This window comes from Anguilla anguilla, chromosome 13, assembly GCF_013347855.1.
Source record: "Anguilla anguilla isolate fAngAng1 chromosome 13, fAngAng1.pri, whole genome shotgun sequence".
Taxonomy (NCBI): Eukaryota; Metazoa; Chordata; class Actinopteri; order Anguilliformes; family Anguillidae; genus Anguilla; species Anguilla anguilla.
This window is the reverse complement of record NC_049213.1, coordinates 27,015,147-27,034,590: the sequence shown is the minus strand read 5'-3', so window position 1 is coordinate 27,034,590 and position 19,444 is coordinate 27,015,147. Positions and strand designations below refer to the sequence as shown.

At 46.3% G+C, this 19,444-nt stretch overlaps 1 protein-coding gene across 1 annotated transcript in view; it reads left to right on the top strand.

Moving 5' to 3' along the window:
- suclg2 (succinate-CoA ligase GDP-forming subunit beta) overlaps window positions 1–17,670 on the top strand; it is a 102,897-nt gene extending 85,227 nt beyond the window's left edge. Inside the window, exons 10-11 of the mRNA XM_035389172.1 lie at window positions 8,744–8,864; window positions 16,604–17,670. Coding sequence (XP_035245063.1) covers window positions 8,744–8,864; window positions 16,604–16,719 — 237 coding nt within the window. The 3' untranslated portion in view covers window positions 16,720–17,670. The remainder of the gene's footprint in view (window positions 1–8,743; window positions 8,865–16,603) is intronic.
- The last annotated feature ends 1,774 nt before the right edge of the window (window positions 17,671–19,444 follow it).

The window sequence follows — 19,444 nt, the reverse complement described above, 5'->3', positions numbered from 1 at the left end:
TTATCAGAGGGAGGGAAGGAGAGAAAACTAGTCTGTCATCAGCATAGCAGTTGTAAGACAGGCCATGGGAGGAGATGACAGAGTTGTTGTTGCTGTTGCTGTTGCTGCTGCTATTGTTGCTCTTGCGGCAATAGAATGGTAATAAAAGTATATAGTAAAACAGGACAAGGATAAGAATACCCAAGATAAATTTTAAGCAATAGATTCTTAAAATGGACCTGAAATTATTAAAAAATAATAATTGATTAAAATGAGGTAAAATAAAGTAGCCTAAATTTTGACTAAAATAACATTAATAAGTAGAAATTAAAAGAATGCAAAAAAATTTTTTCAAAAGGAAGACACAAACCCAGTGGCTCTGGTGTCTCCAGGAACGGTTTTATTGAGCGGTTTTATTATTTAGTTTTTACTTTCAAAGTTTGTGTTCAATGGAATTTATTGGGCTTTATCTGGTACAGTTGCTGCCCACTTATGTATGGAGTTAGAAGGTCAGTGATAGAATCAGGAGCTGACTCATTAAAACTCATTTAAATAAAATGATTTAAAAAAACTATTCTTAAGACTGCTGGGAGCCAGTTTAGACAGGGTCATGTGAGTTCTTATGCCTGTCATGGTCAGAATCCAAGCTCGTCTTGTCCTGGATGGCTAATGAATTGTATGGTAAATGAGGCTGTACAGTAGCTGTCATAAAATAATGCCATGAATGACTTTCTTCACATCAGAAAATGGACGAAAGGTGGATATCCTAGAAGTAGCAATACTTAACTTGCTTTTTTTCTTATGTTCTTTTAAAAAAGTAATGGTATGTTTGAAAAACTGTTGATGTTATTCCAGTAAAACTGGTCTTGAATAATCTATGGAACCTATGTTTTTTTTATTTATTTTATGCAGAATTCATATATTTGTTGAATTCTCTACTTTGTGCTGCTGTTTTCACAATATGCAAATTTGTAAATCTAATTTGTAATTGGGTCAGTCGATGTCAGAGTCTGTTTGGTAGTACTGTTGATGAGACCCAAGGTGGACAGTTTGAATCTAGTTGAAGGACAAGTCACAATATAATGGTATACATTCGTGGCATAAAGCAATCAACTTTGCATGTAAATAGTAAAACCTATGTTTTATACAAATGTATATTTTGCTAGTGCTTGGCCCCACATAATCACTACTTGCAGCAGTTGGTAATATAGAATGTCGGTCATGTGTCATGTATTTATTTATTCTTTCTTGTTGAAAACCATTCTGCTACAACAATTTCCATGAATCCTTTGCTGGCCTTATACTAAATAAATATTACAATTTTACTGTGACTTCCAATGGTTCCCCTCAAAAACCTTTAGTACAGCAAAGCTCAGGATTTTGAAGTGAATGACCTCTGACCTCGATGGAGTATTCAGGCACGGACTGCTAGGATCTCATTTGTATGACATTTTAATATTTGTGAATCCCGGATGAATAAGTGAACTTATAATGGCCCTGCTTAATTTCTGAAAGATTCAAGTCATCAGCATATTTCTATTTGATGTGGTTTCTTTTATAAAAATCTGATTTAAAAAAAAAAAAAAAATTTAACTTAATTTCTGAAATGTATTTGATATTTGTATAGTTAAAGAAAATGTTTTCCCATTTTCAGTTATGTATGTCTTTACTGTAGTATGAATGCAACAATATATACCGTTGGAAAACAGAATTGTTTGAGGTAAACCTACCTCAAACAATTTTGATGCTTCTTGATTGCGATTCTTTTGACAATAATTCAAAAATATGTTTTTGTGAATGTGTATGTTGCATTGTAAATGTTTTAATACATCCGGCCAAATTGGATAAAAGTTTAAATAATGGATCTGTAATATTTCACCATTAAATATTTACTTCAATATTTTTTAGCAAAACCCAAAATTACCCAGTCCTGAAGTATAATCCTTAGTCATTATGGAAACCTAACTGTAGCACAGTGAAGGGAGAGTTTCTGCACATGAGTAGTACTTGCTGTCTGCAAAATCTCAATGATCAATTCTCAATAATATTAATGCACATCTGTTAATCAAGCAGCCAAGCCAAATTGCGCTGAGTGCATTTAGAAGATGTCTTCTGGTACAGTTCTGAACTGCCCCAAACCTAACGGTGAGGAAGAAAGTATCTAGAATGAATTCCAAATGAGAGCCGTGACAACAGCGATAAACATTACTGGGAAAAGCAAGACGTGTGCGTGTGTTTATGAGGGTGCTGTATAGGAGCGTTCACTGAAGAGATGTCCAGCTGCCTGACAGTTGCATCTTTGTACATAAAATACTGCACTCTAAATGTTTATGATGGTAGGCTGATGGTGTGTCTGCACAGTAATTATCATCTCTAAAATTTAGTGTGAATGAAATGGTTTAAATTTTTGGTCGGGGTGCCTTGAATGAGTTAATATGGAAATGGGTTGGGCATGAGTAATTTTGAGAACACTTACTCTAGGCAACCACGTTCTTTCTGGAATTATCACCGGCTGTTGTTATTTTTTGTTGGTTAATAGCACTGCATAATTAGCACAGACCTCGTTGTGTTAAAATGCTTAATTGGCTTCATTTACACAGTATCCTCCTTGTTTCTTATGGACATTCAAGAAACGCATATGCAAATATAAAATTACATATGTATCAGCTGCCAAGGGTTGCTCTGTTGCTATCAGTTCAGAATGGCCATTAATTATGACTTTGACCCATTGCACTTAATGAATCCCATAGTGAATACTTTTTTTTTTTTTCATTGTAACTATTTTGGCATCTCCTAGGAAGAGCAGTCCTTTTCTGAATTCATCCCTGACACTCATCTCACCTTACACAGTTACTACAGCAAACTCAGCAAACTGGCATACTTCCCTCTGTAGGAACTTAACAATAGCAAGCTGGCACTCATTTTACTGTAGAGACAGCACTGTAGTGTTACGATATTAAATATGATCCCACCTTCCAGAGCTATCTGTGGCAGAGATGGAATCGAGGGTTTCCTTCTATCACAGGAAACCGGTTCATGAATTATCAATGAATCATATTTTAGAAGAAAACCACTATTACATTTCATTTGAGGTTGATAACCAATTCTTTATAATAACAGAATTTGTCTTATATAAAGCCTTAAATTACAATTATTACTTCGAAGTATAGACTAGCAGAGCACACTGACTCATTGCAGTGTAGAGACTAGTACAGCACACTGACTCATCACCCTATAGACACTAGTGCACACACGCACATGCCTCACTATAGAGATTTACTTCAGCACACTGACGCCCATCTCGCCGTAGAGACTGCAGCACACTGGCACCTGTTCCAAACCTTCACAGCAGGTAGGCAGTGCAGCACACCAGCATCCTGTTACGCAAGTGTGTGGTACTGTGTGTGTTTTAAAGTTTATATGCTGAGATGGCCTAAGTGTCAGTCTCCTGAAATGATCTTCAAGTTTATGGAGAAACTGCTTTTGCTTGCATTTTCATTTTTTACCCATAATATGTGGTGTTCCAGTGTAGAACAGCCTGATATTGTTCATCTATATTTTTATGAATGCATTTACTTGTGTATATGTATACATAAATCATTTAATATGTATCGTATGTATCATTTTTATACAGAGATGTCAATAGGAAATGCTTGAGTGGAAGAAATATGATGGTGCTCAATAAAGCTGGAATTGAAAATGTGGTATAAATAGCAACGAGGGCGAGCGCTGCGTTGAGGTTCTCTCTGGCGTGTTGAGCTGTTCTGCCCTCTAGTGTGGGATAGATTGTATGGCTTTCAGCGAGCCACTCCAGCGGCTGTAGCCCACAGCACACCAGCGCGGTCTTTATCTGTGAAAGCCACACAAGTCGTGTCGGTTGGCCACTGGCGCGGGCAGGAAACCACACGCGGTGCGGTCAGGCCGCGGGGCAAACCGAACGTGGTCCAACGCGTGGAATGAAGAGGCCTGATTTTCACTCATAGCATGAGTGTAAGGAAGACCAGGAAATAAACATCCGTTAATTCATTTGTGCAGTAGGCCCTTTGTTGTTTTGCCATCGCTGCAGCGGGGTCTGGGTGCCTCGGTTCTTCGGCGGCCCCCCAGTTAAACGCGCTCCCTCTCCCTCCCACCCCTTGCCCTTATCGGATTGGAGACTGAACTGCGGAGGGAATGAGCTCATCTTGAATATTAGTGGAGAAGTGAACTCCCTCGCTGTGTGGGAGTGCGTTAATGAAGGCCCGATGGGGGAGTGGGCGGAGGCGGGAAGGCAAGGTGCGCTGGGGTCCCGCGGAGCGGGGGAGGTACGGTATCTGAACCGAACGCTACCACACCAGGGCGAAGAGAGAGGGGCGAGGACCCACACGTCCAGGCCTGCCTTACAACGCCAATATCTGGCCTTTTAAACTCTCAATGCATGGTAAAAACATAAGCCGTGTAAGGCACTCCATAATGGCGCCTGCTAAGGAAGTAAAGAATAGTTATGTTTAAAATCCCCCTCCCTGGTTCCCCTCGCCTCACGATGCCATCGCCACCCCCATGCTGTTCACTCAGAGGGCTGTGTCCATCACACCCCGGTTGCCAGAGGTGTTATCTTCATGCTGTCTCTTCTGAGTGCCGGCCTGGCCATGTGACCCGCACGGGGTACAGTCATCTGTGAATACAGCGCAGGTTCAAAGGGGTTAAGCAGCAGGACACTAGCCTTTGACTGAAGGTGTTAGCGCACTGTGGCCTGAGAGGAGGACATCGCAGCGTGCGGTGGTGTAACAGGGGGAGCTGTGGACGGTGCGGCGCTTCTGGCCTGTCAGGTGTCACTCACGGATGACAGTGATGAAGAGTGGCCGTCGATGAAAACAGTCTCCCTCTACAGCGTCTGGCCGCTCGCATTCATTTACAAACACGGGGGGTTTCAGTGACAGGTTTAACCCCGATGTGATTTATTCACGTCTCACTGCAGTAAACTGCGTTCCCAGAACCCACTGGTGGAAGAACAATCATTTGTTTGCCCGTACTGAGCCAAAATAAGAAGAGCGAATTGGTGTGCTGTATTTTTCAGTTTGTTACAGCAAGTTCTTTTTTGTCATCAGTGTCACAGCCAGCTCCAAATGGCGTTGAAGCGGATGGATAAGCCGTGTATTTACAGCATTGTATTTGCGCATATTAACATGTGATCCCTGCCTCTGGGAAGGGTCCCTGGTGCCAGTTTGTCTCAAAATCTCATGCCAGACACATCGCCGTCCGGATTTGTGTGCCGCAGCGAGATAAGGAGTCCTTTATCCTAATTTTTGCACTCCATGTAGATAGCCCGGGATCGGTGGGAGGCGAAGGAGGAGCGGATCAAATCCCCCTCAATCCCTCCTCTTCCTGGAGGCCCCTGGCTGGACAGCCGCCGGAGTCCAACGCCTGCCTGTCACTAAGCGTTAGAGACGTTTCACTCATCCCCAAAACGGAAACTCGAGACGGGCCGCTAATGCTGATTCGCACGGCCCTGGCCAGCAGCCCCCGCCGTCCGCACTCGCACCGCAGCCCGCGCGGCTAATACGGAGGGAAACGCATCAGGTATTTTAACAGAGGGAGCGAGAGAAAGGGAGAGGGAGAGAAGGGGAGAATTCCCCCTATGAGTACACGTTCCACAAAGTGTCTGTTCAAGCAGTGTTGTGAACACATTTCTTGAGTGTGGGATATGTGTTTGAGATGTGCCTGGCTGTGTTTGCGGAGGGATTACTATTTTATCTGTCTTTTGCTCTCACCCAAAGCATGGATTTAACCCACCCTGGCACCTGATGAATCATTGTTTGAAGAACAGCCATCTTGATTTCTGATGTATGGATTTGTCAGCAAGGAGATGTGTTCTGAGAAAATGGCCTTTTTTTGTAGCTCTGGAAACAAGAGTCAGATATTCCAGTGGTGGATTTAATCCTAAAATACCACTGGGTTCGCATTTACACTTTGGTGAAATTAAGTATTGAATTAATTTTTATATTTATTGTCATCCCAGATATTATGAAAATGCACATTTATTCTGCATCACAATTCAGCGTGTGCCTCTCAAAAAGAATAATATTTTATATAAGGGTGAATGCTTTGAAGGGAAATGCTGAGCATCTCGAAGCAGACAGCTGCGTCTCTTAAAAACACACAAAACGAGCCGTGCGCTTTCAGATCTGCTGCGCTTTCCTAATTTGAGAGGAAAACAAGTCGTCTTCCTGGGAGCCAGTGACACGAGTCATTGTAAATGGCGGAGGCTGCTGTGATGGTGCCGTGTAAATATCATTATTACAGAATCCACTGCTCGAGCCCTCAGCAGCACCGCTGACAGATTAGAGCAGATTAGAAATAAATCTGCAAACTTAAGCCTGTCGTCTTAACTTTTCAGAGAACCGCCTGCAGTAATTACTTGGCTGATTATTGCAGATATCTAACCCGGGGTCCAGGAAAACTGAGCCCAAGCGATTATAACGTGTAAGCTTCTCGCATGCAGCGTAGCCGCTCCGTAGCACACTGAAATGTTCATTTGTGTGTGGTTCTGTTTCATCATTTTCAGCAGAAATGTAATTGTGTTTGTTTAATGCAGTGGCCACAGTAAATCCTCAACAGGCTTTACAGCAGTGGATTTCTTTGTCTCCGTCGTGTAGACCGCTTGTAATTTTAGGCTTTTAAATGACACAGTATCTCGCTATGGCCTTTAAGCTAGTCTTGTGGTCAAAATTGAGAAACATTGCACTGACAACTGTTTAATCAATTAGGAGATAAACTTCATCCACAAGCTGTAGTTACAGGAAGTGGGGGAGAGTTTTACACACATTATTAAGGTTACCTTGTCATCAGATCTAAATTAGTGATTAATTTTAGTCAAGCGTGCTTTATTACTGAGCCCATAAGAGTTTACACCTGTATTGTGCAATTAACCCACGTGTGCTCATTCCATTGTTTTGTCTCCACTTTGGCCTTAAAGAAACATTCAGATCCTCATAAGACTATGAGACAACGTGATTTGGACCATTTCCAGGAGTTTCTGGCAGCTGCCTTTTCTGGAGACTGAAGATGTTTTGGGTGTTTATTTATTCAATTTCCGCAAATATGGAAAGTATATTGTTGGTTTGCAGTGTTAAGCAGGTTGAAGCTTTGAAAGAGCTGCCTTCGCTACGTTATCAGAGAGGCGGAGCTCACATCCGGGAACAGGTGACCCAGGGGCACGAGAGCTCTGCTGTGAAATCAAAAAGCCCTTGTGCCTGTCCCGTTCTGTACTCATCGTAAATTCATTATTCAGAACAGAGAGGCATGGGTCAGATGTTCAGTTTTGACCCGTCTCTTCATTTTGGTTTATTCATAATGACTGCAGTAGGTTCCCCTTCCTGCACGTCTGTGTGTAATATATCTGCCTGGTGCTTCAGTCACATTCCGCCCAAATTTCCTGGCATCTGTCAGAAAATGCATTTTGGGCTGCTAAGTGTTTGTGCCTCAGGAGAGCAGTTCCAAAAGCCGAGACGGGGAGAGACGCAGGCCATTCTTGACACTTGTTCAGTTCTGACCTTGCGCTCTCCAAACCCCTTATTTACTGGATGCGGTTCAGTTGCATTTTCTTCACCTTTTTAATCTTTCTCAAAATGCTGTCGAGCACATCACGTATGCCCTAGGTATCATAGGTCCAATGTACATGTCATCTGCTAGTGCCACTGAATTCAGACTGACATGGCAGCCAAACAGGAAAGCTTGCAGGTGGCTTTGAGGTGTGTATATATATGGTAACTGCCCAAATAAAGGAAACATCAACCACAGTATCCCTCTCTGTGAAGATCTTGACAGAATGGTCCTGATGAAACCACCAGCTGAAGCCCTAGATTGTTATTTGGACATTGCTGTTCCAGCTAGTTTTTTGTCTCAACTGTTTCTCTGCTCAACCCATTTTATTTACTGTGATAGATCCGTCATTTTAATTTTTGTGACATACCTTCTACCCCAACTTTACACCAGCCCGGCCAGAGGCTCCCCCTGTATGGCTGGGTTTCTCCAGAGAGTTCTTCCCATCCTGGAGTTTTTCTCTCCTTCGTATGAGGGTTTTGCTCTTGTTTGCTCTTGGTCTCCTACTCTTATAAAGTGTCTTCATGACAGTTTTCTGTGAAAATGGCTATACAAATGAAATTTATTTGATTTTGTATTTGTATTCAACTGATAAGAGGTGGCCATCTGTTTTTCCTTGCATCTCAAAAGTTCACTGACATCTTGAACAAGGAGTGTGTGCTTTCAAATGGAATTGTGTCCCTGTCTAAAACATTTTTCCATGATCAAATGCACACGTGAGCTGGAATTGGTTTACAGCTAATTATGGAGCCATGGTAATTGGTGGAGATAAAATATCTGCATGCAAGAGGGCCCTCCTGGAATGGAAGAGCCCATCTCTTTTATAAAAGATGAATAGCATGCACAGCCCAGAATGCAGTATTACTGTGGCATTTCCAGCGTTTTAGGTTTTACAACCATCCTCTCCCTGGCTGGTCTGATGTGTAAACTAATGATGTGTGATGTGAGTCCAGTGGAGCTGCTCAGGGATGGATGGGTATTGGGACTAAAACAGATCCTCTCCTCCCCCTCTCCTCTCTTCCCCTTATCTCCTCTACCTCTCCCACTCCTCCCCCCTCTCTCTCCTCTACCTCTCCTCTCCTCTGTTCTCTTCTCCACTCCTTTCCTGTCATCTCCCCCACCTCTTGCTCTTTCTCCCTCCCTCTCTCTCTCTCTCTCTCTCCACTCCTCTTCTGTCCTCCTGCAGGTGGAGGCCATCTTGGTGAACATATTTGGGGGAATTGTGAACTGCGCCATCATCGCCAACGGCATCACCAAGGCGTGCCGTGAGCTGGAGCTGAAGGTGCCCCTCGTGGTCCGCCTGGAAGGTGGGTACAGGGGGCGGGCGTCGCTGAGGCGCCGGGGCCGTTCTGCGCCCCCTTCAGGACAAGCAGAGAATGCGGTTGGCTTGGCATTTGCTAGATCGAGGCAAGAAGTGTCAGGTTATGGATTACATGTAGCGTTTGTGCTCATCACAATGGAGAGCGGGGAACTCGATGCGCTCCCTCGCTCTATTCGGTTTCTCACTAGCGCGGACATCAGCCTGTCTGCTCTCTCCCGACGCGCGTCTGCATCCCAGAGCCGCTGCTTGTCACTCGCGTCACGTCCGGAGCGCGGGGTGCTGAGGACGGCGGCTTGGGGGACCCCTCACCTGCGCGCTCTAATGAGGTGCCGCGGCCCCGGCTTTGGGGCGCCCGTCCCGTCCCATCTGGTCATTAGGATAATTGGCAGAAAACAGCTGACTCCTTTGTCCTGGGAGAGTCCAGGAAACCTCGACTTCATTAGTTTACAGTGCATCGTTTGTTCAGCAATGCGCTGACTTTTTCGGGGCTACCGCTCGATGCGCTCGACTCGAATGCCGCGCGACACGTCCGCGTTCCGTATGTGAATTTCATAGCTTAAATATAAATGCGTTTGAAACGCACAAAGTCGCCCGACGCGGCGGCTGTCTGCTGCGGTTTCTCGCGCTACGTGTTCATCGGGACGCGTAAACGCTGTTTAACCAGGCGTTTGAATCACCGCGGGCTCGGTACCGAGCGACAGCCGCTCCGCTCGACCGCTCTTCGCGTGAAACCCTGCAGACTACGCATGGGCGTCTCTGCGCGTGGATTCGCGTGTCCGTCTGTCTGCGGAGGAAAGCTGATGCTGAGTATCTGCTTTGACAGGCCGACGGTCATCTCGTTAGCATAAGGACTAGCGCGCGGGCGTGATCGGAGCGCTCTCTCCTCCTCCTCCCGTTGGGACGGAGGGAAAGCTTTCGCGTCCTCTCCCTTCGCTGATTGAGAGAGAGGCCACACGTTCGGCCCGGTCCTCCCCGCTGTGGAGCGCGCCCGAAGTGGAGCAGGCCCGGCCGGCGCGAGCGCTGTCAGGAGCCAGGCATGCGCTCCCGTTCCATATGTGGCCTTAAGCTTTCCTTAATCCTGCGGGGGAAGCAGCTGTCTCACCGATGGCCGCTTGCGTATCTCCTTATTTAATATGCAAACCGTTGCCGTATGCAGGGAGCCATTTTTTTTCAGCGTGGAACATTACTTAATTAGCAGCACTGTTTTCCCCAAATAAACGAATCTTTGCATTAGCAGAAAGCCAAAGCCATTAAAATGTGTGTGTAGGAGTGTTTAATCCAAGTTTTTAACTCTGACCACTACAAGAATGGCATTAATGTGACGAATCGTTTGGAATCAATCTGCTGCATCTGGCTTAAAGCAGATTTCCAGACACCGGCTCCTACACAATTGATATAATAACGGCAAGCTGTTCAGCTGGAGGATCAAGCAGAGCTTACGTGTTCTCTTAATAATTGGAAACCAAGGCTTGCTTCATTGGTACTTTTTCATTGCTCCATTGTTTTTTTCCCCCCTTTTTCCTCTTTATCTCTCGCTCGCTACATTCTCGTGAGCAGTGTTGCCAAATTGGATGTGGGTTGCCAATCAGATATTATATTGTAATGTTCTAAGTGATGAAGCGATGAATACTTGTGATGCAATTTGCTAAACACTCTTCAAACAGTCTTCACACCGTGTGCGGCACCATAAGCGTGTACACACACATGCACACTCACAGGGGCTTCCACACTTTCCCAGCGGTGTTCCCTCACGTTTGTGCGGGTGCGAGGACATTTCGTGAGAAGTCTTTTTCTCGTGAGACGCGAGTACACACTCACGCGCGCACCCACGCACAAACCCGCACACGGTGCCCGCGGCCGTCGGAGCGACCTTCTCCGCGAGCGCGTGGGAGGGCTGCAGGGGTCAGAGCGCGGTGCGAGGCGCGGCTGCTGAAGGAGCTCCGCCTGTTCTCCGGAACCTTCCCCCCCCCCCCCGCATCGCAGCGCGAGGCGCGCCCATAAAAGGCCCTTCTTAAAGGGATTATATTCCTGTCGATTCGCAATTAATAACGCATTCCGCTCCGGCCTTCCCAAGCAGGGGCAATTTTCCGTCTGGAGGAGAATTTCGAGGATATCTCGGCGTTCCCGGCCTGATTAAAACCCCGCCGATCCCAAGGTCGGGCTGCGAGCCCCCGACAGCATCATTACGGCTGTAATTGAGCTATCCGTTGCCAGGAGCTCGGCGGAGACGCGGGCAGCAGCGGCGGGTTGCGCACGGGGAGACATCGCAAACACAAATCAGCCTCAGGACAGCACACTACAGCGCTACAGAAACCCTAATAATAAAAAAAACAGGGGCAGCGGAACGCAGACAAAGCTGCGGCACGTACCGAGAAGCACAAGCTAAAAGCGCAGAGCCGAAAGCACCCGCTCCCGGTCCCGGGACGGCTACCTGCGCCGACGCGGACGTGGGACGCGCGGCCTAACCGCAGTGAGAGAGGAGCACTGACGGAGCGCACCTCCGCACCGCCGCACCGCAGCACCGCCGCACCACCGCACGCGCGGCCCTCCCGCGGAGAACGCCAGTGCCCACACGGCAGCCATTCGGAGATTAAGAACAGCGACGCCTGAGGAAAAAAAAACGAAGAAATTAGAGAAACAATCTTCCCCCGAAATGAGAAAAATAAATAAATAAATAAAAACTGTTGATTTTCCAGCCCGTGCGTCTTTTCTTATTTAAGCGGGGAGTGTTCCTGGGGGAGGAGCGGAGCCCTGTGTTTTTGGCAGCCGAACAAACGCTGAAAGCCTGGGAGCACAGTGACTGCTGGAGCCGGTGTAAATAAATCACGCGCCGCGTTCTTAATTATTATTGCGGCTATTGTTGTTAGCATTATTATTCCCCCCGCGCTCACACTTCCTCTCAGGACTCGGGGATTTTTTTATGCGCTTTCCTCGGATTGACCTGCCGCGTCTGGTTAACGTTAAACTGCGCTGTCGATTATTGCTTCCTGTTCTTAGTCTCTGCGTTCTGGCAATGTGTGCTATACACAAGTGCGGCATGCAAATGGAGCATTTAAAGTTGAAGTGAAATGGGGGGGGGGGGTGGTTTCCCTTTCCACTGCCTTGTAGACAGGTGCTTTGGGGTACCGTCCAGCGAGCCACCCTGCAGCAGTCCTTATCGCTACTCTTGCTGTCTTCATTTAGTGAAGCCTTTTTGGAGAGGGGACCCATCCTGCACGCAGTATAAATGCTCCCAAGTGCAGCCGGCTGCTTGTGCAACAAAGTCAATGTCCCTACAAGGTAGGTCTCATTCCGGTGCCTTCTACAGAGGCCTACCTCCAGAAAGGTCGTCTTTGTTGTGCAGCCCTTAGAGGCATTAAACTGAGCGTGGGATGCCTTCTCTTCTGCCATTCAGTTTTAACTGCTTTCATCTGAAATCTGAGAGACGAGCCACTGTGACAGATACTGTAACACACCCCAAGCGCCACAACACACACACGCACGCACACACTCACACACACACATACACACACACACACATACTCTCACACACATACTCTCACACACACAAACACACACATACACACAAACACATACTCTCACACACACAAACACACACTCACACACACATACACACAAGCACACACTCACACACACACATACACACACACATACTCTCACACACACAAACACACACTCACACACACATACACACAAACACACACTCACACACACACATACACACACACACGCTCATACACACACACACTCTCACGCACGGACACACACAAACACACATATACACACACACTCACACACACACGCACTCACACGTACACACACACACACACAGACACACTCTCATACATGCACACACATGCAAACACACACACGCAGAAACACACGCGCGCACACACAAGCACACTCATAGACACGCACTCGCACACCCCGCTAGCCCTCAGTTACTGTATTATTTTTGACAATTACAATTCAATTTATGTTGCATTGTGAATTGTGCAGTTCTCATTTGACATGCGGATCACATTTAGTTTTTCTTTATTTTTTCTCCCACCGCCCAATAAAATGAGTATATTCTGCTAACTGAGCTCCAGGTGATGAAATGAGTCTGGCTGTGATGTCCCAGTGAATGACTTTACTGATCATTTCATTGAATATATTGTGAGAAAAATGTTAAAAAATCCCAACCTTGTGTCCCAATCAGGGATGGGTGGAATGGGTGGGATGGGATATGGGTGGAGCAGGGCTGTGGGGGGCTTGTGTGTGCGCTATGGAATGTTTGGGAAGGAGCTGAGCTCAAAGATGCTCAAAGTAGGTCTTTGGCAGCACCTAGTGGTGGCAGAATTTTAAGCTTTCTCCTTTCTCTAGAGCAAATGATGCACTGAATCAAATCATCTCTGCATTTTTTAAATGCATAGACGCTCATTTCTTGGCTTACTCTTTGATAGTTCCAAGGCCAAAGATTTTTCTATTAAATAGGAATAAAAATAGGAATAAAAATCTTGTGCAGGTATTTTTTCACTGTTATGTGTATCTAACACAAAAGCTAATATGTTTGTCAGATTTTTTAAAGCCATTTATGTTCTTCATTTATCTGTTCTTTTAATTCATTGTGGAACTTTGTGTTGCACTAAGGTGTATTAAATGTGCTATATAAATAAAGGATGATTGATTTATTGTTCCCAATAACGATGGCCATGTGCACGTACCTAATTCACACTGTGAAGTATGTATGTATGAGCAAATATATATGAAATAATTTTTTTTTTTAATGGCATAGCCAAAGACAGAAAGGCAGGTGTATTTTTGGGAGTGTTTGTAATCTAATTGGTCTGACATTTAATCCACTGATCCACTGACATTGGCCCTGCGCCATGCTAATTAAATTATTCAATTGATCCTTTCTGCTGAGGACAAGGAGTTTAAAATTACTTATTTCAACAGATGAATGAATACACAGCGATGAAATATTAGTAGTTGAGTGCAGGCAGAAAGAAACCCATATTGATTGGATCGCTTGGGCTTCTGAGATTTCAGATACCACACACAATCTTAATTACACTCCAGCGAACAAACAGGCAGAGATTGCACAGCGCCTCGTCCCTTTCGATTGCACACTCCGTAACACACAGCACATGCAAAATATCACTTCGGCCCTGCTATGTGTGTGTGTGTGTGTGTGTGTGTGTGTGTGTGTCTCTCTCTGTCTGTCTGTCTGTGCCCGTGTGTGTGTGTGTATCTCTCTCTCTGTCTGTCCATCTGTGCCCGTGTGTGTGTGTGTGTGTGTGTGTGTGTGTCTGTCTGTCTCTGTCTGTCTGTCTTTGTGTGTGTATGTCTGTCTGTGCGTCCGTGTTTATGTGTGTCTGTCTGTCCGTGTGTGTGTGTGTGTCTGTCTGTGTGTGTGTCTGTCTGGCTGGCTGTTTGTGTGTGTGTGTGTGTGTGTGTGTGTGTGTCTCTCTCTGTCTGTCTGTCTGTGCCCGTGTGTGTGTGTGTATCTCTCTCTCTGTCTGTCCATCTGTGCCCGTGTGTGTGTGTGTGTGTGTGTGTGTGTGTCTGTCTGTCTGTCTCTGTCTGTCTGTCTTTGTGTGTGTATGTCTGTCTGTGCGTCCGTGTTTATGTGTGTCTGTCTGTCCGTGTGTGTGTGTGTGTCTGTCTGTGTGTGTGTCTGTCTGGCTGGCTGTTTGTGTGTGTGTGTGTGTGTGTGTGTGTCTGTCTGTCTGTCGGTGTGTCCGTGAGTGTGTATGTGTGTGTGTCCGTCTGTGTGTGTGTATGTGCTGTTGAATGTACTGGTTCATATAAAGAAGCATGTTTGTAACAAGTCCTTGGACAGCCGCTGCCAGTGGGAAGTGTATGCAGTGGGCTGTGACGGTGGGCACAGACAGCGGTGTGTGTAGTGAGGGGCTGTGTATTACACAGACACACGCTAACAGAAACAGAGCTGTGTGACTCAGGCAGAGGGCTGTGGTGCGTGCTGCAGACAGGGCCCTCTGTGACAGGCCTCATGAATAAAGCTAGCGTAACCTGGGCGCCGCTCCGGGCCGGGGAGAGAGAGATGACGCTTCGCCAACCCTCCCGCGGCGACTCCGTCACCTGTGAAATCTCCGTCCTGGCGAACACGCTGTCGACAGCTGTTTCCCGGAAACGAGTGGGTGCGCGTGAGGTCGCACGTTCCTCCTCCTCCTCCTCCTCCTCCTCCTTCCCCCCCAGCCGCCGTTCCTCACTCTCTTTCTCTCCCCCCCCCCCCTCCTCCGCCCTGGCTGCCTGCCCTGCGCCGGTGCCACTGTCTGCCGCTGTCTCGTTCCCTCCGCGGCCGCTCGGCCTGCCGAAGCGCGGCGCCAGGGCGGCGGTCCGCGCCCAGCCGGGACCCGGCAGGTGGTGCTGAGCCGGGTGAGCCTCGCAGCACCGGAGCCCGGCTCCCCAAAAGCCCCTCCGAACCTCTGGCGCGGCACGCTCCCGCTAACCGCTAACGCGCGTTTGAGCGGGCCCCGGCTCCGCTGCGCCCTTCCCGGCCAATTTCCTCCGCGGAACCCCGGCGTAAGCGGGGAGGCGGCGGGCGGGAAGCCGCAGCCGCAGCCGAATAAACCGGAAAAAGAAAAGCGGCTCGGAGGAGCCGAGCGGCTTCGGCTGGGCGTGGTTCAGCAGAGCGCGGTGCGGCCCAGGCGACCCGCGCCGCCGCGCAGCTGCGCCTCCGTCCCGGAGAAATCCAGGTACGGCGCTTCGGCAGCCGCGCGCCAGACAGAAATAGAACTTCATTACCGCCCCGCGGTCCCTAATGAACCCTTTTTCTCTATATTCACGGTTTACGGAGAATCCCGCTATGTCTAATTGTGCCGCGGCTCCCCGGTCGGCGCGGCCGCGGTATAATGAGGGGGATGAATTACGGCGTGGTGTGACCGGGCCGTGGCGGAGAGCGCTCCCCCTCTCCCCCAAAAAGGCGTCGGGTGTTATTGAGTGTGACTGACAGCCCCCCCTCACGCCCCCCCCCCCCAGTTAATCGGCTCTGGTTTCCGTGATCGCCCCGGCTGTAATGAGCTGCACTCAGCGGCCCGACGGCGTGAGACTCCGCGCTCCACGCCGCGTCACATGTCATTTCCTCAAACGCTGACGATCCGCTGATCTCCTCCATCCGGACGTGTCCGCCACGTTTTTCTACGGCTTGAACGCGTTTAGTTGAAAAAAGTGAATAAAAACACTTATTTGTTGGTAATGTTTTCTCATTTTTCTTTTTTGTGTCCTTTGTCAGTCATTATGTGCATGCATGTTTAGTATATCTTAGTGGTTAGTAGTCTTGGCTTGCATGGTACTGTAACTGCGGTGTTGCTCAATGTGTTCCTATAAGAATGTCTCTGGCATTAGCTTGGAGGATACTGTAGTAGTGACTGTGGTTTTGGTGTGTATGGCACTATAACAGTATCTGTGGGGTTGAAGTGTATGGCACTATAACAGTATCTGTGGTGTCGGTCTGTATGGTACTACTCCATTGTCTGTAATCTTGGTGTACTGTACATGGTACTATAACAGTATTTGTGTTTATGGTACTGTAACAGTGTCTATGGCGTTGGCGTGTGTTGTGTGAAGGTAACAAAAGTATACAGGTAGCTAAATTCCTGTTATGTAATGTAACTCCATGTGTATGGTACTATGTCTGCGTGGCTGTGTGTATGTGCTGTAATGGTGCCTGTGAGATGTCCGTCTCTATTGTAGCTCAATGCTTTTGCTCTTGTGCAGGGACTAACGTGCAGGAAGCCAAAAGGATCCTGAGCGAGAGTGGACTGCCCATCACATCAGCCATCAACCTGGACGACGCTGCCAAGAAGGCGGTGGCCTCCATCAGGAAGAAGTGATGTGCCCCGCCCTCACGCCTCACGCCTCACGCTTCCTCCTGTGATCTCATTCCAGATGGACTCCTTGCCATTCCTGTTTTTCTCTCAGTTAATACGTCATCCTGAATATTCACCTTTTGTCCTACCTGAGAGCACACCGCCTGCGTTCTGAATGCTGGAATCAGGGTGCCTTGTCTCTCTATACGGTGTAATTCTACAGGAGGTGAGATGTCAGTCAGTGTGAGTCTCACAGAGCGAGGCATTGTCAGAAGAAACAGAAAACGCACTGTTCCTCTGCTGCAGGCAAAATGCAAAGGCCAAATAATGCCTCTGTTGTATTTTTTAAGCACATAAGCTTCTGCCGTCACTGTGAAATAATATCAAAGTCTCATTTTTTGATGATTTGCTACATGTGCTGTTAGCGCTTTGCAGTATGTAAAATCAAAAACAAAAAAGTGCCATCAAAAGAAACTCTACTTTTTTTAATATGCTATTATTTCGCCTTATCGCAGAAAAAATAATTCTGGTGTTTGATGCCTTAAAATACACTAAAAACATATACGAAATGTCATGAATCATGATCATGGTAATCTTAAACCGTTTCTTTAACACCAGATATTATTTTAAAATACCGAAGTAGCAATAAATAGCAAGTCTCTTTTTGTGGCAAAGATTTTTTAAATGATCTTTGGAATCATCTCAGTCATATAACCGTTTATTTTTTGAACATTATGCAAAAATGCCACCTTTCTGTCATATTGAAGGATCTTCAATGCGAGGCATTCTCATGATTGTTTTCTCTTGGTGTAGTTCAATGCCGGCAGATTAATCCAAGACATAATTTTTGTCTCATTGTAATTGGGGATTTATTTAATGTTGTCAATTTGTATGAAAATGTCAAAGTGTAATGCTTTCATAAACTGTAACGGGTCTCTGAGAGATTAAATAAATTTGAATATTTGAGTAACATGAGAAACCATGCATTTTCATTTGTCAGAAACTTCAGCTGCATTTCTTTTCGTTACTGATATATTCACACTGGTCTATTTAGCGTTGCTTCACATGAGTGAACAGAATTTGCCTGTACGGGGAAGGACCATTGTTCCATTACATATTTTACTTTTAAATCTGAAAGATATTGTTAAGAAATGTTAAGAAAGCCGATTGACATTTTGGGTGAAGGGCAGTTGCTGTGTCAGTACCTTCATTAGGTACTCCATTTTCAATCCTCATGTCACAACATACTGCTTAGGAAAATGAACCATGTTTCCGCTATTAAAAAACGAACATTGCTGCCATTTGCTTTTTTTGGGAATGCATGTAGAGCATGGGGTTGTGTGCTCATGTTTCAATGAAAGCAATTACCGTTTTTCTCTTGTGTTTGCTCTGCAGTTGATTTAGCATGACTGCTCTTTAATTATTTATTCGCTGTCATTACATGCGGAATGTTTAGTCTCATGTTCATGGTTTGTAAAAAAGAACAGTGCTTTGAGTGTGTGACATTTAAAAAATGTAGGAAGTTAATGGATCGTAAGCGTTTCAAGTATTTTTCTAGCTAATGATCTGATACTTTCAGGTTGTGTTCATGTTAGTTTTTGTTTTTGATTCACGGTTTATCACTTATGATTTGAAATTGCATACAATTTTTGTAAATGACAGTGAACCTGGTGTTTTCAATTTTACCCTCAGTCCAACCCCCATGAGTCCAGTGTTCTGCATACCGGTATCATAGCGAAGTACAGGTTGTTGTCGTGTTTGTTTAAATCCTAGGTGATGGCACTGCCAATGCTCTGCCCAGTAAAATCAGGAGTACTTTAGAATGCATGTAACGTGAATGTGTAAGAGTCTGAAGTCACGCTGACTGAGGCCTTCTCATACAAGTGGGCTGTAAGTAAAAGGTGGCTGTAGGTGTGGGGGTGGAGGGGAAGAGGCTTTACGAAGGAGAGGCGGGAGTTGCTGACCTACAGAAGCACGGGAGACTAAGGTAAGCGCTTCAGGTCGGCGCACCAAAATCCAGGCCTGTCAGACGACCGAGCTTTTGATGAATTGCCTGTCACTCGATCCGAGAGCGGATCCTCCACGGGATCAGGTGCTCGGGGCTCCGCCCGCTCGCTCGGCCTCGCTCTTCAGGCCCCCGAATCTCCTCCCTGTGCTGCTCGCACCCCCTCCACCTCTCCGCAGCACAACTCTCTAAAACTATGCCTGCTCCTACTCCACACCAGCGCAGTCTTCCCCCTGGGGTTTGCCTGCAAATAACACACCTTCCATACACGGAAAGCGAGGAATTTTTTTTTTCTGGTTATTTCTACGTAAGTATCTGGACAAGAGCATTCAGTTCGCATTGTGGCAGCACAGTAACCGTTTAAATAGGCTTGATGGTCCAATAATTGCTTATTTCATGGTCTTCATGCTGTGTCAGAAATATGCAGGCTGATGGATTGCGCTCTTGAATTTAAGGGTTGTTAAAATATGCTCTTGCAGTGACATTGTTTAATTCAGAATTGAGTCGAGGTCATTTGAAATGTGTGTGAATATACTCTGACATTAGCTCTGTAGTATCATAAATATAGATGAGGCAAAAACCACTTGAGGTTACTGTGGATTAAATCATTTAGCTCTAGCTTTTAACTTGGCTAATACTGACTTTGGAGAGTTGCAAATAATAGGCCAGTCACATTGTTTAAATTATATTTTGTATTGCTGTGGTGCTTTAATTAAACTGACTTATGATGCTAGGAGTGCATTC